This window comes from Spodoptera frugiperda, chromosome 28, assembly GCF_023101765.2.
Source record: "Spodoptera frugiperda isolate SF20-4 chromosome 28, AGI-APGP_CSIRO_Sfru_2.0, whole genome shotgun sequence".
Classification (NCBI taxonomy): domain Eukaryota; kingdom Metazoa; phylum Arthropoda; class Insecta; order Lepidoptera; family Noctuidae; genus Spodoptera; species Spodoptera frugiperda.
Window position 1 is genome coordinate 1,553,880 of NC_064239.1, and position 26,025 is coordinate 1,579,904.

The 26,025-nt window shown below is 33.8% G+C and overlaps 1 protein-coding gene and 1 long non-coding RNA gene across 22 annotated transcripts in view; both read left to right on the forward strand.

Annotated features, from left to right (window-relative positions):
• The window catches only part of LOC118264903 (CUGBP Elav-like family member 3-B), a 628,396-nt gene that overhangs the window by 446,260 nt on the left and 156,111 nt on the right, over positions 1 to 26,025 (forward strand). For all 21 annotated transcript variants that reach the window (XM_050705739.1, XM_050705723.1, XM_050705719.1 and 18 more), the window contains one exon: positions 19,408 to 19,456. In XM_050705739.1, the coding sequence (XP_050561696.1) occupies positions 19,408 to 19,456 (49 nt within the window). The remainder of the gene's footprint in view (positions 1 to 19,407; positions 19,457 to 26,025) is intronic.
• Positions 8,455 to 9,158, forward strand: LOC126912656 (uncharacterized). Its single transcript, XR_007707321.1, has 2 exons — positions 8,455 to 8,858; positions 8,959 to 9,158. It is a non-coding gene; the product is annotated as an uncharacterized LOC126912656 (long non-coding RNA).

The following is a 26,025-nucleotide window of genomic DNA, read 5'->3' on the forward strand; positions in this document are numbered from 1 at the left end:
TATGATTTAAATATATAGAATTGTTTAATGTTGGTTAGTTATTGATTAAAAAACTGCAACTTGGAAACTTAATTGCAATTGATTGCTGTTTCGTTTATTATAGGTTATGCCCCGAATAGCATAACACGAAAGCATTTTAGTATCTTTACAATTCCATTTTTTTATCACTGATCTCATTAAACAAATAAAATCTTTGCACAACTTAGTTTCCAAATACTTGTATCATTAACTCAACATTTCCTCAACTCTACATACAGACACACACACACACAAAGTTGTTCAAACATTCATCAATTCTCAGTACAGTTTACAACAAATTCCAAACTAAATCGTTTGCCGTCTTACACTCACTAAACGCTATTAACCACGTACAGGTAAAATTACATAAATCGCATTGACGCGTTACCATGGCAACCTCTCAGGAGCCCGGTAAACCGAAATTAATCCGTCCGTATGAGCGTAGAGGCGAACTTAATTAGCATCTCTGGTTGTGACTATAGTAGCGAGCGCGATGATTAGACGCGATAGATGTGGGCTCCTGATTATAAGTGTCTTATCTGACGAAATAATGAACTAGGCTGTTTGGGCCTGCGGTGAAGTGTACTGATTGTTTTGGTTTAAACTGTAGTTCAGTTGTTGGTCTTGGGTACGTACTTGATCAGTTTGCAATAGTTTTGTTTGCTCACATCTGATGATTGGGAGTTGCGTAACAGTTCGAAGGATTTCGATCGTAGAATTAAATTGATGTTTCTCTAGACTGTGTACTGATGTAAATAGTGTACTATGTTAGAAATCAGATTGCAACTTTTATACACTGTTTAAAACTATTTAATTAATCCCGTTACAGATCTCATTAACTATTTTAACTCAAAGGCAAATAATTTAATCGATTACACACTCATTAAAAAGTGTAAATTATTTCGTAATCAAACTCAAAGACTTAATTTTAAAACGCTACAGTGCGTTTAGGAATAGTGCATAGCTATACACACACACGATACAAAAAAAAGATCTATCTACAACAGTTCTCTTAATAAGATCCTAGTCCTTACACCAGTTTATACCATTTTCACCTGAGCATTAAAGCGCCCTCTATCACATAGCCTGCAGCCATCCCAAATCTTAACGAGATATTAGAGAAATCAATAGCACTTTCCAGAACCTTCCATACACTACATCGGCTAATTCCAAACGCGGTCCAATGATTGGTATAAGCGCTCTTTACGAACTATCTTCTGCTATGGGTTTTGATCTGCAAAACTCACTTCTAATCCAATTAGCAGAGGTATTATTGTGGTGTGAATGAGGAGTCGGAGCGGGCTTAACGAATGTGAATCAAGAGATTTAGATATTCACTTTAGTTGTCAAAAGGTAAACTAGGATTTTGGTGTTTTGACTCCTCTGCACGGTTTGGGAGTTTTAATGAGGTTCGTGGAGACAGTTTTGAGGTAGCGTGAAACTATTTAGAAATGCTGAAAAATAGCATTAATGTTTTGATGTGGATGGTCTATTTTTGCTTAAATGCGTGTTTCAAATAAATACCTAATTCGTTTCTTGAACTCGAAATAAAGTCGTCTATCTACTACTACTTTCTTTGAGTGAGAACATAACCTTGTAGATAGCGTAGTTCATTTATTCATGAATTCCCACAAAATTCCACAAATAAATAACTCACACATAGGCTTGCACCAAAACAAAACAACATATAAGTACAAGAGACACAAACAAAGAAAAAGGTTCATAAAGTGAATGCGTTATAAAAGTGTCGTGGCCCCATTTTGAGCCACCAAAATATAGTGAGACTAAAATAAAAAATACATCTTTCCCAGCTCTTACCGACGGGCATAAAATGTAACTTTTATAATAAAAAACTACTCTCCTAAGTAGGTACATAGTTAAATTTTTACGGTCTGATCGTTCAATGAAATTTAAGTGAAAGGAAAAATTGTGTAACAAAGTTAATTGACACTTTTTGGAAAATAATAAATTGTTTGTTTTCAAGGTCTCTTCCAAAGGTGGCGTGAAATTTTCTAGCTTGCTCGTTATAATGATGAAGGCATTTTATCGTCTCGAGAAATAGATTTAGACTTGGTCTTTACTAAAAGACAAAGGTACAAGGCGGTTTAGAGTAAAAAGTATAGCTATGTATATATAGTTAGTTTTAACCTGGTTGGTATTATTTACTGCCAAAAAGCAACGGTTTTTCTCGTGCTATGACTAAAGCTTAATGAAGAAAATTTTTCCGTATGGGATTGACTTCAAGGTTCATTGAAGCCTAGAAGTTCACTACTTAAAAATCACAAGACTGTACGGTTGGTGCGGTGGCTGGTGCGCACCGTGTAATGGGTTCGATTTCCGCACGGAGCAACTCTTTGTGTAATGCATAAATTGTTGTTTCTGGTTTGGGTTTCGGGTGGGACAGGAGAAAAAACCTAGACTCTCTACCTGTCTCATGTTTCTTTTAAGTACCTATATATTTACTATTCCAAGTTTATAGACAGACGTTGCGTGCTAAACACATAACACTAATATTTACCAACACTACAAGAGATTTGTAACTAAAAATACGAATTTACGAGTAACACTCGGTTTCGTCACTAAAATACTACATCGCGGCCCATTTCGTCAATTAAATAGTTTTAATGAAATCACGAAAGTTGTGCGGCGTATAAAGGCGAGCACACACTCGGTTCGGGACTTACTTTCGTGAACATATTAATTTATCTTTATTTTAATATAACGCTCATTCAGCATGTGTGCACAATGCTGAAATTGCTTCCCAGTTATAAAATATGGCGACGCAGTGTCTTGTCTTCAGTTTGCTTCAGTTCGGCGATGACTAAGTTTTATTTATTGTTTACAGAGTAGGTGTTTTAAATTGTGTTGTAATAAGAGTTTGTGTTTGAAGATTGAGTAAGAAGTCTGTGTATTTGTTTTGTGTGTTTACATTTTATAATGTATCTGGTGGAAGGTGAATAATACATGGGTATTAACATTAGTTGCTAACAAGTAATTAATCTTAAAATGGAGATAAAGTTCCTTATCCTATTATTTGGTAACTTTACCAATCATTAACTGCCGCACCCAGAGACATTTAAAGATTATTTAAACTATTACGACTTTGTATCGAAAACTAAGCTGAGGAATGGGTTAAGTAACCATTAAATGACCCTGAATACGGCAGTAAGTCACTTAATTTTTAGATCATTATCATCGATATTCTTTTAATAAATTACTCATTATTTCCTTAGGAATGATTCAGTAAATCACTCATTATTAGCCTCGGAAAGGAATAGCCTATAAAACTTTATAAAAATACCTCAATAGCCTTAGCAGAGAAAGTTTCCACTTCAGTGAAAATCCTTCGTAAACTGAATGAAATTAAAACGGATTCAATCTCATTAGCTCTCAGCTTATTTAGTAGCTAGAAAACTACGCCATTCATCATCCTATTTTAGTTACAAGAAGGATGTCGTTTTATAATGAAAAGATTGAAAAATTCCAGTTTTGGTATTACAAATCAGAATATTAGTATTGATATTGGTAGTTATTACTTATATAATTAAATACACTGGTTCTGTTTCAATGTATTAATAGAATGTAGTTATGGATTAGCATTTATAATTGAGTTATTGGGGCCCGGGGTCCGAATACAGGCTTATTTCTTTCCACTTACGTAAAACTAACTAATTTCTTAAAAACAAACATCCTCGCTCCAATACCCACCTACATTGATAAGAACATTGAAACCTAACAGTATAGATATATACTTTCAAATTTAAAAAGTAACTCGCTTGGAACAGGTAGATACATTAAACATTTTAACGGTCCACCGTAAAGCAATAAAGAATGGAACAATGGCCCAGAGACCAACTATAAAATATAATTACCAGAATGCTTGCCAACAGAAAAATCGTGTCAACACTGGAATTCTATTGTGTACTCTATTTTTATACTGTATAGAGTTTTTAATTGAAAATAACACGGATTTTAAAAACGTGTGTTAAAATTGTTACAGATAAAAATCTCGTTGAAATATGTAGAAGTTTGTGAGAATGTATTCGTATGAATATATGTTTGTAAAAATACTAAACAGATCTGAATAAGATTTGATATAGATACATTACAGATATAACTGATTAAGCTACTTTTCTTTACTCTATTTTGGACGGAAAAATCATCCAATGATTCTCTTGCCCTGGGTGAGGCGTTAGAGTGTCAGACTCTAAAGGATTAAAAACCACCTCGATCCTACTCCTGCTTTGAGCCGGAGCCTCAATAAACCTTTAAGTAGGTTGTCCGCAGCTCTTGTCAGAAAGCTACTTTTACCCTGAATTCGCGAGAGAGAAATTTGCTAAGAGAAGTTAATAATAATAATTTACAACGCACAAAATAAATGTTGGCCGATTATTTTGATTTCAAGGTCATGAAGTTCCAGATTTCATCCTTGGGTAAAGCTTACTAGCTCACTAAAAGAAATAGAAAATCACTTCAAGGAACTCGAAGAGAATTAGATTAAAACACTTATAATTGAGACTCTTATTAATTAACTTTGAAGCTTAAACATAATAGGCAATATGTCTAGAATTAGCTTAAATTCCAACTAATTCAGTCCAATTAGTAATTATTTAACACGTAGTTGAAGTCGGTACATGATTAACTTGAAGATTTTAACATTGTGATAATACGGTAATGATTCAATTATTGCTGTTAACAACATTACGGTCGTGTGTTTAATAATAGTTGGTCACGTGATTGTTATTCGTAGCACATTATAATGTAGTTACTTTATTCGAATAAAGTATAGAAATATTATCAGATTTTTTTTTATCAAACGTGTATTTTCTTCAAAGGTTGCACTTTTCAAAAAAAAAACTCGATTAAAATGATGATGGTATTTAAATATGTAGCCATATCGACTGCATTTTTTTCGACTGGAAACAAAAACAATGTGATATTTTGCATGACTGAAAAATCCTGGCTTACAATGCAGTGTGGGAGATTGTGGCGCGCTTGTCCCTAAAATGGCTGAAAAATCTAACCCAAAATTTGACTTCAGTCAGGCTTCAAAAACAGGAAAGAATATCAAATTACACCTTAGATCAACTCTTCCTAACATACTAAACACAACACACCTACTCACAAAAACCTTGACAAAATTAAATCTAACAAGCATGAAGCACCAACAACTTTTCAAAGAAAAAGCACGTCGCGATCTGATTGGCCCACATCAAGGCCCTAACTTGACAGAACGAAGATAAGCGAAAAAATATCTCTAAGTACATAGGCACCTACCGTCGATCATCACAGCTTGTTAAAAGTTGGCCTAGTCTGTCAGAAAAAGTTTTAATGGCCAGCAGATAGGCAAACACGATCAAAGAAATGTTCAAATGTTTATTTGTAAATATAAAGGTGTGCCAGTTTACGTAACGAAGTTTATTTAGAAAAAAAAAAGATGTTAGAAATGTTACCTCTGAATATTTCCTCTGGAACTTATGTATTTAGTGTTGGTGATTTGTGAATTATATATCTTTTATTGATGATACCTAAGGCCTTGGCATTTTGAAAAGCCAAAGCTAAGTGCACAAAGGCATTATACTACTTAACTCTTAATGAAGCGAGACTGTGGTTTATTTATTAGATTTTACCTTTAAAGTAACAAATCATTATCATTAATATTCCAGAACAAAATAAAATCAACTTCAAATAAAAACGAATCCCAAAACAACAATAAAATATAAGACACATAGCTCACAATTGGATAACTCCAATGTTCCAGCCATCTTGAAATAGGTTCCTCCTTAGCTCCATTTATTTATTCCCTAATCAACTTCCTACAATCTCCTTACAACAATCCCCTATGTTCCTAATTCACAAACGTCACTCTCAAGGACCTAAGGGTCAATTAAATGTACCTTAAATTAGATCCGACTGAGTTACGTTTTCCGTTTTTTTCCTTACCGATATTAAAAGGGAGTTTTCTGTATATAAATCCCGTCTCTGAGTAATGTCAGCCATTACTCTAGCAGGCCTTCTTTCTTTACGTGGGGATGCGTTTTATTAAAATTTATAAACATAATTCTGTAGTGTCGGTCGGTTATCGCGTGCGGCTTTGGGTTAAGGAAAACTGGTTGTAATGTGCGATGTGTAATGATAAGCTTGAGTAGTGACAGGTTGGTTGAATTGATACTTCTTTAAGCAGTTTAATTGGTCTTTAATTTGATGTAGCATTTTTGTAAAAGGTTATTCCAGTTAAGCTTTTTGATTTAAGTGCGATCCGAGGTTTGGTTTTCGTTTAAGTACCTAAATAATGTATACTGATAAAAAATATGAATGTCCTAATTTGCGTTTGATGCGATTCCTTAATAATAAAGTTAACATTAGTTTCCTTTCAAAACGAAAATCTTTGGTACAACCAAAACAGTAATCAATTAAAAAACCATGTCACAACCCAAAATCCAAAAACCCTTCCCCGAACACCAAAAACAAATTGATATACGGTCCAAACCCCACATAAGAGCTAATCATTCACAATTGTAACCCTTTACAGACAAATAGAATGTACCATCTTCGTAGATATCAGGCATTCTGGTCTGAGTGACCAACATCTGCGGCCACCTGTTAGACGCTGCCAGCATCGCAATGAGCTGTGTATCTGCATTCGGAATGATATACGATCTGAAGACATGTTGCAAGACATGCTCTGTCGTTGGGACGCGTGCCGCGATTATTTTAGTGGCGCGGTTTTAACTGTTTTCAGTTTTTGTTGGTTTGATCTATTGGGGGTTTGTTTGAGTGGGTGTTATGATCTAGATTATTAATTTAAAGATTTGATTTTGGAATAGATAGTTGTAAGGTTAAAAAAAAAAGATAATAATAGTTTATTTTTTGGAAGAAAATCATCCAGTATCTGGTCGCCTCGAGCGAAGCAAGGAGTTTCAGACTGTTACTGACTAAAAACCACGCTGTTCCTACTCTTGCTTTTCGCGCCGGTAAATCCGCTAGGTAGTTTGCAGCTCCGGATCGGATCGGAGCGGCTCCATCTGTGGAGGTCTGATAGCTCTTCAAAGCACCAATATAATTTTAAATTAATACTATAAACAAATCAGACGTAGGTATATATTTTTGTCTTAAAAACTTTAATGACTGAAAACTCACCCTTCTCAGTTTCTTGAAAATCGTGACTTAAACATTAAAGTTGCTTTTACTTTAAAACAAAATATTACAACCTATCTTTGCATATATTATTCTCGTCACTACTGTTCTAAAGAGGAACACAGTAACCTATTTCCGCGGTCGTTCCCACTCGTAAGGTCATAACTGACACTCTTTATGACTATGTTTTCTTTGTACATCATCGCTAAATGCACGTACTGAGTTCTTATTGTGTCGCTGTTTTGGTATTTTTTTTTTTTGTAATTTATACAGTGTGATTATAATTAAAGTTATACAGGTGAAAATAAGTTGTTTAAGTAATTTTGGGTTAATGAGGCTATTCAAAATGTGTTTCGTTGTCATAAGTAAAGAAAAAAGAAAGATACATAGTTTAACACACTAAAGGCTGTGTTGTGCACACTAAAGTTTATACGTGACTAAAAAACAAAACAACTAAATAAACACATAAATAATAAACAGTTTTCCAAGTTTCCATGTACCATAATATAGAGCGTAAAATAATACATGCATTTTTTCTTTTCATAAAGAAAAACTAAAGCTTTTTAAAAATGTTCGACAAGAAAATATTTAATGCAACTACTCGTATTTACCTATTGTAAAACAGAAACTCCATGTAACGCGAGTATTCTGAAAATTTTACTTGTCTGCTTGTGGAGGTAAATTCTGATAAAATACCTATTGTAAAGGAAGCATTGCAGGAACTCGCAACAAAGTAAAAAACTATCTTATTGATACGATTCCTATAAAACGGAGTTTCAGTTTCAATGCAATAAATTCATAGAAATTTGTTTCATTGTGTTGTATCTACTACACACAATTTCATATGATAATTCTCTCCACAAAAACTAACCCGTTAATTTCAGAGAAACCTCCAGCATTACACAAAATAAAGCCTCCGGTGAGAACCCCGTTATCCCCGTATATATTAATATTGGCAAACGACAACTTGACAACCTTCCAAAAAATATATGTACTCGTGTGTATATCGTATCGTTTGTTTTTCTACCCAACCTGAAAACCTACGTTACAAGAAGGTAGGACAGGGGTAGAATCATATAAATAAAATTCCTAAAGAATGAATCAAGTTTACTTCTTATTATATTTCTTCAGGAAGTCTATAAATAACAAGGAGATAAAAACAAAAGGTCCAGCAGACTGACAACGTAAATAATGCGTTATCAGTACACACGGAAGTCTGAAGGGCCGGACACGCGCGCTCGAACCTCCGATACGGACGAAGACACGATGATTTATTTAAAGCAACGCGGAGATCTCTTATCTGCCACCTAGCGTTATCTTATTGCGTGTTTCCTAAATAATTAATGCAATATAGGGCATCGATTGTGAGGTGACGGGCGGGCGCGGGGCGGGGACAGGAGCGCGGGGGTGCGCGCGGCGCACGCACGCGATTGGCTGTCAAGCCTGCGTGAGTGCGTACCTCCCCGCGTGCGTATGCCTTCGCCCGCCCGTGTTCAGTCTTCTTGTGAACTCCGTGCGAGACAGACGTGCCGCGCCGCGTTACAAGTGACGTACGAAAGCCGCGACCGCGCGTCCATCCGCTCCCTCCCATCAGTAACATCTACCAAGTTTAATTTTCAACTGGTACTAATTCATCTGTCCATATGGTTCATCTCGTAGATATTTTTCGTTCAGCGAAAGTTGAATACCCGCCGCCTGTTATTGTGAGTAAACATCTAATTTGCATTATGATAACATTTTTACAAAGTGTATTTTTTTGTTGATTTTGTTTGTTTTTATTTATTTGTTTTTTATTTTTTGCAGATTTAAGTTTTCCGGTGTTATTTCCAGTTTGGAAGTTATGTTTAAAACTTTTTTACGTGTGGTTCCGACGCGAGTCATGTGTTTATTGTTTGTTTTGTTTAACTTATGTTGACGACGATGATTTATTTTTGTAAACTAACAAATAAACATCGGAACTACTAACCCTTATTTAGTGTTGAATAAAATATAACTTATGAGAAGCTTTTGGTTATTTTTTTTATTTTCTGAAGTCTTGAGTGAAAAGTTTTTTTTTTAAATCCAAAACACAAAAATAAAGTACTAATTCTAGCCCTCTTAACCATAATAATATTTTTTTAGACATTAAAACAGACTTACATTTAAAATACACCTATTACAAAATTATAATCAATAAAAAATTACACATTATTTTTAAATAGGTAATTTTCAAAATCAATAAACTTGTGCAAGTTTAAGTTAAAACAATTGTTCGTATCTTATCAGTCCTTTCATCTTTATTACTTGAAAGATCGAAGTGATAACGTTTAAGGCGCTGTCATTACGATCCTGATAGGCTACTTTACTTTTATTACAAAAATATTCAAATTTAGAACTTCATCTAAAAAGAAGTTTAAAATGCAATTTAATGTAATTATAATTTTTGTTTTAAACGTGGAATACAAATATAATTTAAAAATGGAGTGAAATTAATTTAATTAAAGTTTTAATTTAATAATTGAGTGTTAAAATGGTCATTTTTATAAAATATCAAATTAAATAATTTGTGTATAAATAGAATAAATTATTTTCGACAAAAAAACAGCAACAAAAATAATCGAAAAATTATGCAACCACGCATAACATTAAAATATATTTACATCACTTTTCAAACCAAATAAATAAACTTCATTTCAGTTCAATATAAATAAAAGGTGTTGTACAATTAGTCGAAAGTAATAATTTAAAAAATAACAGATAATTAAAATGTGACGTGTCTGTTAATTATAGTGTAAAAAGGCTCTACGTTTCCGCACCTTGATAAATATTTTATCAATCTAAATACCTCTTATTAATTTAATAAGCGAGGAAGGAAAGCCCTTCCATTTTCTATCGATAAAATTAATTAGGTCTAAGGAAATATTTGTTCTATTATTTTTAAAACTGTTACTTATACACTTATTTTTTTAAATAGACATAAAAAGTGTTCTTTTTTTAAATAAAACTAGATTTTTAAGCCATCAAAAGTATGTATTTTTTAAATGAAGTCTATAAAATAGTGCTAAACTAAAATCCAAGCTGCCAGTTACAAATTCAGTGGCCGTAAAAAGTGTTACAATGTAAACCTAATTCGAAAAAAAAGTTCCATATTTTTCTCTCAGCTATGATTTTTTTCTTTTTTAATTTAATCAGAGTGCTATACAACTTTCGCTCTTTGAAATAAGAGACGTGATTCGCAGGCATGTGTTGTAAACAGGGGTAAATTAATGCAATTTGAGTGTCCTTGCAGTCCGCCATTTTAATATTCAGTTCATGTGTGCAGTGGTAAGGCTCTATTAGGCAGAGTTTGTGACCACCATGCCCTTAATTTTGTATTGTGAAACAAATGTAGCAGAACGTGGTGCTTTGAGGAAAATGCTTCAAATGTGACTTTTATATGAATGTATGTGTGAATTATATACATTTTCGGGTTGTGAGGTTTTGAATAGATTGTGATTTGTTTGTGTATTGAGTGCGAGTGTTGCGTGTGTTAGTTTTTTCGTGTTGAGGTTTTGTCAGCCTTACCGTGGTGTGCTAATTTAGGGAGATTATGAGCTGCACTAGTAGTAATGTGAAAGTAGCTTAGAAGCGTATCGTGTTCTTGGTATAAAATTCAAGGTGTTCATTTTAACGGAAAGTGTAATCAAGTGATTTAAACATTATCAAAACGAAAATGTCTTAAAAAAGTAAAAGAAACTTTTGGAATGAAGTTAAAATACAAATCAAGATAAACGTAGACATGATTATATGGAGACATTATTATCAAACACATATAAAAGAACAAATTCTCTAGAGCCACCGAAAAATCTTTAAAAAACACATTTTACACCGACAAAAATAACAAGAAACTTCAAACCCAACAAAGAAGAGTGATACAAAACAAAAACACAGGCGCACATACTTGCGGGCCATAACTCCACTTAGCCCAACTTGACTCCATATATCCTCATCCCACGTTACGGCCGACACAACGCGTTATGGAATCCAAACTGCGCGATATCACATAAGCAGAACGTAAAAACTTTTATCAAAGGCCCACGGACTAGCCCAAAAAGTTGCGTAAATATACTACCTATAGAATTATAGTTATAGCTTTTCTATGCCCCATTACCTCTCTCGGTTGTGTTGGGCAAACCGTATTTTTTACTTCTTGCACAAGTTTCGGGTTAAATGTTGGAGTTTTTCGTGGTGATTGAAAATTTAATTATTATAACGTTTATTTCGGACCAAAGAATCCATAGAATGTTAGTAATATAGAAAATCTTATTATCTAGTATTAGTAAATAATCATCACACATCACATCAACAGCCTATAAGTGACCACTGCTGACCAAAGGCCTCTTCTCACACAGAGAAGGTTTGAGCATTAATCACCAGGCTAGCTCAATGCGGGTTGGCGATTTCAAACTTATAATTAGAAATTATAAGCCCAGGTTTCCTCACGATGTTTTCCTTGACCATAGTACCCATCACCCGTTTTATAAATTGTTTTAAATATGAGAGCTGTAACTCTAACCTAGCGTTCTCAAGGTACAGTTGGGACTGACAATTAATTCGTATTATTAATTTCTATCCTTTTTTTAAGTTTTATTTAATGTGATAATGTAACATTAAATAATTAGTAATAATAAATATCGTCACGTCTTTTATGCTCGAAGGGGTAGGTACGTATGTACTTATAAAGGTAAATAAAAGATAATTGAAACTACTTAATTTAAAATATACTTATAATATTATAATAACAATAGATGTCTATTACCGATTTTCAATAACCGCTCCTAAATTTTAAAGAACCCTTAATCAAAGATAGGTGACATTTAAAAACATTTTGGGTTTTCTCAGCCTATAAATAAGGGGTACGTTACGTCTCGCGACGTAACTTTTAGTAAAAATGGTTTTTGATGGTAGGTGAAGACTGCTATTGCTATTTACCTAGAGCTTGAGTTGTATAATTTTGACTCTATAAAGATAAGTTATTAATGATAGACTGTACTAAGTTTCAAAAAGTTGTTTTATTGGTTTATGACTTGAATTATTGTGACAAGTAAAACTAAGAAAATTAAGTGAGAGTTACCTACATATTATATTTTAAATACTCTTGTAAAGACAATACATCTATGGTGATGTAAAATTATAACAGCCAATTTTGAAAGCTTACTTAATAAGTAATAATCTCACCATAAACATTATAACCTAACAATCTGACATAGATTTATGTAAGTACTAGACAGAATTGATTCAGAAACACTAGATTTGGACTCTATTGTCGCGGGCGTAATAAAAGAGGCAACTGTAGACTATCCACAGATACCTACTATTATTCTCTAAATATAACCCTTTGTCCGCCACAGCGGTCACTAAGGTCAATTTTAATCAGCAAAAGTACACGAGCATTAATACAGAGGTTTTTGATTTCACAATCATAAGCCAAAAACATTAAAATACTGAAATGGGAATGCCCCTCGCCCTAAAAGGTGCCTTTGGCTTCTAAAACAAAGTAGGTAAAATACCTCTCGACCCAAGCCAGATATTTTATTAAATTACCTACTTAACAAATTCTGTTTAAGTTCTTGGATTGGATAACTGAATGTTAATTTACGATCGGTTTTACTGTACCACCGCAAAAGCTAATAATACCCTTCTGAAAATTTCTCACAGCATCTACGAGTTTGATAATTTAATATTATGCGCTCCAAATGTTTGAGTTTTGTTACCCTCGAAATTATGTACACGAGCTCCGAATCCATTGTGATAGAAAAAGAAATAACACTCTAATGTAAGACTGTTTTTTTACATTTTAATTAGATAATACTACTAGGTTCATTATTTATTCACATATACTGCCATCTGCCATTACTGTCATAGTTTTTAAGTAATCAGAAGTCAATAATAAATTGTCGGAAAACATTATTCCGCACTTTAACTAACTAGGCATCATTAATAAAACACGACTTTTCTTTTACTGTCATTTAATGGCGCATCCATTAGATGGTCGAAAATAATCTCTCGATTCATTTGCGTTTGTTGGTGTCCCGTTGCTAGGCAACGAGGTGTCATCATGACAATATGTCAGTGGACATTGACAGGTGGGCACGTGACCATGGAATTTATTCAAGTCGCCGCTCGTTGACAATGAAATGTTTTCCCGAGACCGATTCCGTGGCGCACAGTTCCATTTGAAGAAATTTCAACTTGTATTTTTTGTGCGAGTCGATTTTCGTTGATAAATTATTATTGAAACGTCCGCGTCGGGTCGCCGATGTTTGTTTTAATTTAATCATTTTTCGGGGCGTGAAGTGTTTATTTAGTTTCTGATTTATTGCCGTTGCAATGAATGTTTGTTTGCCTTGAATCGTTCGATTTAACCTCACCGGTCTATTTAGCATCTATAATGTTTAACCTCGTTTATTGAGTAATCGCCAATGCGGTTGCTGAGCAAATGACTTGAGTTTGATTTTTAATCACTGCTATTCTACTTCTATTTAAACAGCAAAGTATTTTTACTTTTATTTTGCCTTTAATTGTGCTTAAACAATAATACATTAATACATTAAATAGGGACGTGCACTTCAGCCTATTCTTTCTAAGACTTCAAAATACCTACCACACATAATAAACAAGCCCAACCTATTACAACTCCTACAAAACATTACAAAACTAACCGAATATAAGCTAAAAGCGTCAAATTATCGCCCTATTGTACTAGAAGCAAATTATTCGTGGGCAGATAGGCATCAAGTCGTACCTAATTGTGCTTCGCGTGTGACGTCCTGTATGCATAGTGTGGACACGCTATAGTAGACAAATAGTACGGTTTTAGATGAAGTTCAACCTTCGTTATGGATGGCTGAATGGTTGTATTGGATACTATTAATGGATAGTGGACATTCCATACCTTTTTTGTAATAAATGTTTATAGTAAGTATTAGGGAAGGTTACATGTTGTTTAATGTTAAAGAACTTTTGAAAGAAGAAGATATATAGCTGCCGATAGATGGTCTATTTTGATGATGCAGATTTAAAGGATTTTCGGGAACAGAGAGCAAAGTTCCCTAGTGATCGTGCCTAGCGGTCTTTCTACAAAACAATTTTTCGTTAGGATTTTCTTTCCTGATTAATTCACATGTGCCATGTAGGAATTATGACGTTTTCCGTTGAATTGTTCGTCGGTTTGCGACATCTGTAATTTTTTATATGTCGCACCAGTATCATCAATGATAATTACAGTTTCCTCTGTATCATTAGAAAACTTAATAATCATTCTCTTGTTTATAGTGAACTATGCCTAACTTTCAAATACGTTCCCAAAAACCTAATAACTAATCAACAAACATACAAACGAGCATTACATTCAAACACACTAAACAAAATAATAGACCCATCATTTATTTCTACAAACAAAAACAAAAGAAACTTTACTTACACACACACACGAACACACATAACATGCCTGTCTCCTCATTTACCTACAGTACAGTTGACATAACACTATGGACATCACCGCGTCATTCCAATCAGTTCGATCTAATGATGGCCGCACTTTAAGCTCCGATAAACTCTGAAGTCTATTACTTCTTCCATTGTGTTGGATAATACAGATGTTATCCATGGAGTTATTACTGTAAAAGATACAATTTTGACATTAACTATAATATGCCAAATGTGCCACAACCTCCCAAAACCGCTGCAGCTCCTATTAGCCAGGATCTACAGTAGATAAAACCATGAAAACACCGGAACACTGAAGTCCGACGTGTCCGACATAGGTTACTGAAATTTGTCGTTAATCAACAAACATACAAACGAGCATTACATTCAAACACACTAAACAAAATAATAGACCCATCATTTATTTCTACAAACAAAAACAAAAGAAACTTTACTTACTTACACACATGCCTGTCTCCTCATTTACCTACAGTTGACATAACACAGTCAATGGACATCACCGCGTCATTCCAATCAGTTCGATCTAATGATGGCAGCACTTTAAGCCCCGATAAACTCTGAAGGCTATTACTTCTTCCATTGTGTTGGATAATACAGATGTTATCAATCGAGTTATTACTGTAAAAGATACAATTTTGACATTAACTATAATATGCCAAATGTGCCACAACCTCCCAAAACCGCTGCAACTCCTATAAGCTAGAATCTACAGTAGATACAACCATGAAAACACCGGAACACTAAAATCCAACGCGCAGATTACTGAAATTGGCCGTTAATCAACAAACATACAACCGAGCATTAGATTCAAACACACTAAATAAAATAATAGACCCATCATTTACTTCTACAAACAAAAACAAAAGAAACTCTACTTACTTACACACACACACATAACATGCCTGTCTCCTCATTTACCTACAGTTGACATAACACAGTCAATGGACATCACCGCGTCATTCCAATCAGTTCGATCTAATGATGGCAGCACTTTAAGCTCCGATAAACTCTGAAGGCTATTACTTCTTCCATTGTGTTGGATAATACAGATGTTATCCATGGAGTTATTACTGTAGAGCACCCTAAATTATAGTGGCTGATGGACGGACAGACAATGGACATCGTAAACTTTGGAGGTGTTTACATTTGTGTTTGTTTTTCGTTTTGGGGTATTTTGTTTGTGTTTGGTGTCGGCTTGTAGTGTGGTCGTTGGTTTTACCAAGCAGGTTGCTTGTGGGTGGCAAATTGGTGATTAAAAACCTACTTAATGATATTCAACTTACCGCCGTACTCAGAGTCAAGTAATGGTAATTTAACTAAATCCTTAGCAATTGTTTTTTAAACAAAATCGTTACTAAATAATAGATTAAGTAGGTAATCATTAAATAGTGATTACGGTAGTTAGACATCATTTAATAGGATACCTAAACATTTTTCATATTGAAATGGTTTTATTAGCCTTTCCGATTTTAAATTGATGACGTAGTTATTAAATGACCTACATTTATGAAATCAACTTACAAAATCCCAGTCTAACCTACATTTAGGCACTGGACTCTGAAAAAAACAAACAAAAAGGTCTTATATCACGTTTATACCTAAAGTTATAGAGGCGTTGAACACAAGGCTCCGCCCACTGCATAGCGCATATAATTTTGTCTCTTTCACACAACGTTCTACTTGCTAATTCACAGTATAAACGTCCTCTTCAATATACTTAACGGTCATTAGAATAGTTTTACATATAATACATTTGAAATTTAAAATCTTTTTGAGCACTCCACTTGAGTAATAGGTTTTCTCTGACGCGTGTTTCAGTGGCTACTTTGTGGTACTTTAGACCTACTTGTAGGCACTTTGTAGTGGTGTAAAGAACGTGTATCTGTCTGTATATGACGTACATATACTACATTGTATTAGTAATTGAAGACAGGACGATACACTCCTTCATACTGAAACTATGAATGTAGGTCACAATATAACGATGTAAAAATTATCCATATTTGTACGGTTCTCAGTGTGCTAACTGTAATTTTGCTAAATAGGTGTATAGACTATGTTATATTTGAATTAGGTGTACCAATGAGTTTTGTAATCAATAAAAATACTTAAAGGCTAGATAGGTACGTATATGGCACAACGTAACGTGATAGAAAGTATATAACAACTCTAAAGGCTGTTTCACCACCTTCATATAAGTGCCGGATAAACTTATGTAACAGATAGTGCATACAAATAACGTTCTTAATTCAAAGTTATCTGATACATAGCAGCTATCCAGACATTGTGAAACAAGTCCTTAGATAGCCGCTAGCAAAGTCTCTAACTAACACCTAAATTAAGAAAAATACTAAAAATAATCACTCAATGAAAAACCTCCCATTCAGCAAAAAGTCGCTTCATTGACAAAACCGTCAGCCGATCAACAAGGAAACTCCAAAAAATCCCTATTAAGAGAATATAATTAATCTCTTTAGACAGAAAACGGAGTCACAAAGCGAGGAGTAATGCGTATTATGTCAAGTGAGTCTCTACTCGCCTTATAGATTCGGAACACGATCCCCCAAGTGTTATAAATGTAAGTGGTCGTAAAAAACTGTTCACAGGATCGCGGGAATGTAAATAAATGGCGAGAAATGTGCTGGAAACAGGGGCCGCGTATTGTTCCGTAATTAATAGATAGATGATTTGTATTTGTTTAAATATGTTTTGTGTTGTTTCTTATTGATGCGTGGGGGAGTTTAATCGATTTTTTAAATCTTCAGTCTCTTTTTTGAGCGGGGGGAAATCATTCATTGACTTCTCCCGCCTTGGGCGAGCCGAGAGGGAGTGTTAGACTCTTACTGACTAAAAACCACCCCATTCCTATTCCTGCTTTTTGAGCTGGAGCCCTAGTAACCCGCTAGGCAGTCCGCAGTTCCGGGTGTCTTCAGTATCTACGCGTAGATTTTTTAACTTACCTGACGCACCGTATATAATGTTTTAGCCTAGGTAGTATAATATATGAAATTTAGTTAAAGGTTCACCGTCTTATAATAGGTGAACGACGATGCTTACTTTAAGAGCAGAAGATTTCTCTCTGAACTTGATAAAAAACTGCTTAAATGATGGAAAGGCAGATAAGAAGGAAAAATTAGCAGATTAGTTGTATTGCCTATTTCTTTATGAGGTAGTATTTTTATAATTCAATGACCCTATGCATTGGCATATACCTATCGATTCAATGATTAGATACTAATCAGAATTTAATTTCTTCCTATGTTACTGGCATTAAGTGGATTCCCACTAAATATCAGTACTTTTTCGTAAATCCACCTAAACCCGTTCCATATAGCAATCCCATTAATTTAAATCAAAGACATCAATCTCTATTCACATTTAATTGACATATTGACAGTATTAATGACATTTAATGACTTGCTGTAACAATAAGACAGTGTGATGACTTCATTGTCTATTTGGAGACAATATGGGTAAAGTAATGCATTTACTATAGAATATAAGTTGCTTTTAAACTGTTTTATGTCCAGTCTTTCTTGAATAATAATATTTTGTTAATGTGTATGACATTATGTATGTCATAATAATTATGACATATATCTGACATAATGATTATGACATATGACTCTAAAAGCTTTCCATTGTGAATGAAAAGTTAACAACTGTATTGTTTATAGCATACACAATAACGCAGCGCTTTTGAAGATAAACTAAAGACACCTATGAAGAATCATAAACTAAACAAAAATGCCAAAGTTATCAAATCAACATCAATTATATAATTAAAAAATATCTCAAAAAACATAAATCATCATCAGCCTATTAGTGGCCACTGATAACCAAAGCTCTCTTCTTGCCAAGAGAAGGTTTGAACATGAATCACCACGTTTGATCAATGCGGGTTGGCGATTTCAAACTTATAATTATTATAAGCCCAGATAGCCTCACGGTGTTTTTCTTCCCCGTTTGCCAGTGGTGTCTAAATAATCTTAGAAAGTACATAATATAACTTAAAAAAAGCTACTAACCAAACAAACTATAATTATCTTCATTAACAAACTAAAAGAAGGATTAAAAGCGAAAGAAGACAAAAACGCAACAAAACTCCCTTGTACATTTAATCCGATGCAATTAAGAGTAGGCTGACTAAAGCCAGCATTCACTAGCTAGCTAATTATGCGAGCCCGTCAACACTGTCGTTTATTTTAGAATACATTAACGCAAAATTAACATTTATTGGAATAAAACACAATGGTGAAGCGGTAATGGTGATGGAATTATCACTAACTACGACCATTGTGGACCGTTTCTAATGCTGTGTGCTCAGCTGATGATTTAATAGTGAATTTTGGCTTGTATTTACAATATTTATTTTTAACTAGAGATGTGCATTCGGTGGCAGCACCTATGTAGTCTAGACTGTCTAGACTAATAAATGAAACTAGAAAGCCTTTTACTATACGCATATGTATATGCATACGATACATATACCAAAAGAACATATTTTTACAATGTTGTCGGTCTGTCTAGATAAATAACACTTAAAACCAAAATAACACTTATAAGTGCGTATAAGATACATACGAGTAAAATGATATAATTAACATAGATATAAGTGATGTGACTGAATATGAATTTTACCAAACTTTAAACCTCACCTACTATATTATTCAGACCCTGTAATTGGATATTCATTTTAATCAAATAATAAGTATTAATGTAATATAACTCGGTGTGTATCTTACAGACGTAATGTACTAATTTACTTTTATTTCTTTCTTTCAGATGAACCGGGCAATACAGGTGAAACCGGCGGACAGCGAAAATAGAGGAGGTAATTTTCCAACACATTCCCATCCCGAATCTCTCAATTGAAACTAATTTCTAATGTTATAATTATAAAGTGTATATTTCAGTGTCTTATTATCACGAATAATAATTATTATACACTATGTACAGCGAGATTTATAAAAAATAAACTCCACTATACTCGTTCCAAAGCAATTTTAACCTTATTTCAAATTATGTTAGTTTCATTTTGAATTCGTCGCTTGCATTTTTTCTTTTAATAGTTGAACTTAATTTTTGTATGTAGAAATATTGTAAAATGGAAAATAGTTACGTAGGTATGAAGTCACATGGCGACATTGCTTATAGGCTCAATTAGCAAGGTTATTAAAATAACAATTTAGATTTAAGTTTGCTAAACTTTCACGTCGGTCTAGTGGTCCGAAGTCCGACTGCGTGGGAAAGAGATGTCAGGTTGTTTTCGATTTTTGGAGGACACGGAGTCTGGAAATGTGTCTGGTATATGGGGCAATAGGCTTACCTCCTATTACATGGTACTTAAAACATAAATTGTGACAAGTGGGTGTTCATAGTACGTACGTAGTACGTAGTATATAGACGGCTTAACGCTACAGTTCGAATCAAAGTCAAAACATTTTCAAACATTTTAAGGGATAACTAATGAGTCATATGTCATATCTATGCTAGTAAAAAGTGACTAATACTACCTCTCATCCATCCATTAGAGAAAAATATAACTTAAAAACCCCCAAAAAAAAATATTTATCAAATAAAAACATCAATGTAAATATTATTCACTCCAAACTTGTAACGAACACTTTAAACTAAAAGACAGTATACGTTACGATACGATACGATCCGTATCCGATCCGGCGACGCGACGGGATCCGTTTCAAACGATTAACTTTATGAAATACGAACTAATAATTTATGAAGTAAAGCTTTTGTTCGAGACTTGCCCATTATCGACTCCAGTAATCCGGCTACCGTTTTTAAATGGCGTGTTGTTTGTCTTTTAATGAAGACCGGTCCGTTATTATCTGTTATGAAAACAGTGTTTAATGTTATTATATTTTGGCACTCTTTTTGTTTCTTGATAGGGTTAATTTTCGGTACAATGTCTAATATATGGAAGGCTGCCAAATGCGGTAAACAGGTGCTGGTTAAAACCAGTTTATTTTCAAAAATAAATAAGGAATTAAATGTTTATTTTATGTAATAATAGTTTAATGTAACGTAAACAAAAATGATTAAATATATGAAAACCAAAAAAAAACGTTTTTCGGGAGCGTTCTGTTTACACCCTGTATGTACCTATAGTTTTGTATTCTTTATATATTACTTTTCGGTAATGAAATCCAATCGGTTTTTACCGAGATACTACTTGTACTGTCTTTATCATGATTTCGTCAAATGAAGTCAAAACCGTTTCGTCATGTTCTTTTCCTGTTTTTAAAAACCCTAAATAAAAATAAAATATCACTTTATAAGTAAAGAGCGACTTTATTGTGTTTATTATAGCGGCTATTATTCTGTAAACAACCTAAATGGTTCCTAGCTCTACCCAGACAATAGAATGTAATCAAAATCAATTTGGGAATATTCGTATATTCGAAATTCAAATCACTTAACATTTCAAGGGGCCTTATTATGTCATGAAATTATTATTTGGCACGTCAAGTCAAAATGAATGACGTAACATTTATGACGGCCGGTCGTCGAGTTTAAAAATGTATGGATGTAATGCTCTCACCTTTTTCGGGCACAATTAGGGCACAAATTGACGGCTCCTTTACGAAATGCGCCGAATTACGAATTTTTCCTTTTTCGGGATTTTTCACGGCGAAGTTATTGGGGCATTAGTCGGACATATTTATATTTTTGTTTTTCGACGTAAAGTAGAGGAAGCACTCAAGTATTTTGTAGACTTGTACATCTTCTTTAGTCAAATATAATACGGTTATGAGGTTTTTACCAAGAATAATCACTATAAATACCACATCTTCATCTTTATATAACCTGTCAAACGCCACACTATATACATCACAACACAAACACATAACACACAAACCAAAACAATCACAAACCACATAATTTCAGAATTACAACTCCAGTAATTCAATTCAGTGGTCTAAATGACCCGAAGAGGTTGGGCGAGGTTAATAATTCACAGTTGGTAGCCATCGTCAAATATACCATAATCCCTCAGGAAATTATTGAAACTTAAACATGGAATGAGTTAGAGAGGGGTCGAGTGATTCGAACTTGAATGTAATCGATGTATACGGAGATAGTGATGTGTTTCGAATATCCGAATAACCGAATTCCCGAATTTCCGAAACTGTTGTGTGTTTATAATTATGTGCTAACTGCTTCTGTTGGGACTAATTACTTGTTAATGGTTGTGTGACAGAAATCAAGGGTTAGGAATGTTGACGAGTTAATTAGAAAGTGTTTGATTAAATGCTCTTGCTGCGTACAAGTTACTTTTGATGTGGAGTGGTTTGGTTTAAAATTATGTGTGGTTGTAAATTGTGTTTTGAGAGGTAAATGTCAATATAATATCATAGTATGTATAACTTTATTTTTGTTTATTTGTAAACTAGGGTAGTGGTTTTAATTATTTTAATATTCAGTACCAACAGTGAAACGAAATCGTTAAAATGAGCATTCTAATTCTAAAACCGAACACTATGGGTACAAATAAATATACACTAAAACACCTGCCCCAATGAATTAAAAAAAAACATAATATTGTTCCACAATCCAAGATATTATGTCTCATAACACATAGTACATAAGATCTATATTAAATTCAAAAAGAATAGGTTACTGCTGACTCATTACTGCTGTAGTAGACACCCAAATAATAGTAGAATACTCAGACTTAAGAGGACAGTACTATAGGTCATCGCTATTTGTTAGTAGAAAACAGATGTGTCTAATTTTATGAGTTCGGGATCTCATGATGTAACTTCATTTTGAGAAATGTTTGCTTCAGGTAACGTTCAGGATTCACTCACGTTTATAATGTTAATTTATGTTTCGAATATTTTGATTTAGTAATGTTTTGGAGGTAATTTTTAACATTATCAATAGGTTTTATTTGATCTTGTAATAAAATTAATATTTTGTAATTCAGAGATGTAATCTCACCTTTAAATCAATGAGTTCTTTTACTACTGATTAATAATTCCTTACAGTAATTCGTTCATTGACTCGATTACCTATAAACGAACATAGCGTTTACCTAATTAGCTTGATAGTCTACTCTAGAGTCTAATACAACTAACAAGCCTTAGGCTGTCTACTACACTGGAGCGGAGCGTGGTAGCACAAAATCTCTGTTGTTCTTTAGTGGACTGATTTTGTGCAATGATATTGGTTTAGCAGCAGCCTTGCTCCATCACCAAACTACCAACTTTCTAGTCACTGCACCCACATGAACCTACATAAAGAACTAATAAATTAACAACCTAACAAATTTAATACGACTAAATGACATAATCCACTAAAGTAGGAGTAGAAACAATTACATAAACACCACGTAACATTTTCCGATTCATATCAACGAAATTTAATTTACCTAACAACGTTTTAACATGAGCTGTACGGGAATTGCTAACAAATGTAACTAATTGATGTCGCCACTCATTAGAATTATGTCGTTAATATGAAGCACGCGACGCAAGGCTTGTACACAAATGTTGTGGCCGAATTTTCGTGTGTGTTGTGAATTTTGTTTTTGGTGAAATGTGGTGGTGTTCTTTGAAATGGTGGTTAGCAAATGTGCTAAAATTCTTAGAAATTTTCTTTTATTTCTAGCATAATGTAGGTAATTATTATAATAATTTATCATACCCTCAATATTATAAATAGTAAAGTTTGTTGTTTTGTTCTGATGTTTGTCCGCCAATTACGCTGAAACTACTGAACGGATTTTGATGAAATTTGGTATATAGACAGAGTATGAACTGATTTTGGGTGTTAGGATACTTTTTATCAAACGGATGACGCATGCGGGAGAAGCTATGCAGAAACCAAGCAATGTGTATACTTAAATACACTATTTGTTTCTGAAGGAATCTATTGAATTTGTTTTTATTTCTTTAATACTAATACTTCATAAAAGCATAAAGATTTATGTTTTGAAAATTCTTTGAACAAAATCTTCAAAACTTCACTATCAGGTTGCAAAGTCGTAGAAATTGCAAACTTCTCCGACTTTCTGGGAAAATCATCTTTTCTATTCAACGTTTCGTTTTACACTCCAAAAACTCTCTCATATTCATTTAACATCACACAAAGCAAAACATGATTAATTTGAGACTCAGATCTTTGTAACACCGACAGACCGACACTCGCATTTGCAAACAAGCCGAAATATATTTCAAATGAATGCACCATGAGAGAGCTAGATGGAACTATACAGAAATTTTGTGCTAGAAAGGGACAGATGTTCATGGACACGCTATAGAATCTGTGGTTTCCATTTGGAAGACTGGTGCGGTTGAGGAGGCCTTAAAATTAAGGTCAGCGCCGATTGGAGGACTTTAATCGTGCGTTTTTTATTACGATATTTCCTCGACCTATAAAATCTCTTGATTCTTCCTTGTTTTAATACTCAGTGATATTGGACTTGTACGAGTATTATTCGTTATTGAGCATTTTTTCCTGTCTTATGTTTTAATTAAATTACATTACTTCTTAATCTATGACAGTGTATTTTTTTGGAATTTATTCCAATACTATTTTAAATTGTCGTCTGGTAAACGTTGTATACTGCTGTGTCGTAAGTAACAAAGCTAAGCAAAACTGTAAAACAAGCGACAATGTTTTATTTCTTTCAAAGTATGAGTAAGCACAACGTCGAAATTATGTAAAAATCCATTCGAAACACTGACCTACCCTCCCAAAACATGTAAGAAACTGGTTCAACGAGACTCTTATGCAAAGTCGGAAAATCAATGTCGACTAGACGTTTAGTCGTAAAATCGCAGCTATTACGTCAGTGTGGTCGTGACCTAACCATGCTGGCGCCAGAGCCGTATTCAACTGAGCGTGCCTATTAAATGCTGCAAGCAATTAACATCTGGTGCACGTACGTGCCCTCGCCATTATTGCCCCGTTAAATAGTTATTTAAATTCAACTCTGTACAGTCTTAATGATAATAGTTTGTGCCGGATTGGCGCCAAGTGATTTTGTATATCCGAAGGAAGCGGTCGCAGATTTTTCTTGTTTAAAATTCTGGCCGGATTCAGGATATTGGATTATTTTTATTACCTAATTCGTTGTGGAGCGTATTTTATGTAACTTGGGGGTGTTCTTGGCTTTGTATAATTTTGTTCGGAGGAAATTTTAAACATTTTGTTGTATACTTGTGATTTAATATTGGAGCGGTCTCATGATTGGTTGACCGTTCAGCCTGTGATTTTCACACACTCACGAAACATTGAATCGGAGCTATTTAAGCGCGGGTCGTACGAAGGTTTCCGTTTTTTGAAGTCCCCATTAAAAATGTAACACGTAATCAATCAAACTTCACTTTGAACTGAGCCACCGAAGTGGGCACACAAAATTGTGTGTTGTGATCAATCATTTTGTGAATGATTTGATTTAATTCCACTTCGGGAATATTTGTAAGGTTAGATGGGTTTTCATCGAAATTTATTTTTTATTTTGTAAACTTACCGCTATTTTTTGTGTTGATGAATTCACGAAAAAAATTTCGTTGATTTTAATCAAATCATCATAAATTGAGCATATAATTATTTATTCCTATTATACGTGCCAAAAATAGTAGTAAACAACACTTACCAAAATAACAGTCCACCCACATACCTACTTATTACAAAACAATTACCAAAAACATACCAGGAAGACAGTCCACTAGCACACACATGTCAAAGACGTAATAATGAAATATTAAACACGGCAATCATTAACGTCGATAATATTCCCCACTAAAACGACGTTACTTCACCCCCCACTTTATAAAAACTTACCCGAGGAAGTGCTCTTGAATAAAATATGAAGTGCGCTCATAACAAACTGTGTTATAATGACAACTATTTGTCTGTTCGCGTGTCCGTTGTCGTTAAATGCCACTTTATGAATCTCAGCATCATTACTGAGGCGCGTTTTAAGTAAAAAATTTATAGCCCCCTTAAAGTCTTATAATGTAAATGATAGCGAAGGTGGGAAAGACTTGAATTATGCTTCAGTTTTTATTACCTCCCTTTAGTTTATGAAGCCTTATGGTAATCTATGAAATTGATATGTATGAGTATTGCGTCGTTTTTTCCTAAGGTCTAGATAAAAACTCAGGTGTCGGAGATCTATCTTCGCTAATGTCTTTTTGCCTTTGAGGGTCATACATCTTGTGTCTACATTTTCTAAGTGACGTTTATTTCTAATAAAATGTGTGTTTTTGTTCTTCTTCTACCGTTTTTTCTGTAACATTATCGATAGTGTAATAATGTATATTTTTCATGAATAGGGATGATGATGATGATGGTTTAAAAGTTAAAAATCTATTTAGTCCGTCAGTTAGGCAATGAAAAAATATTAGACACGTATTTAAAACAATACTT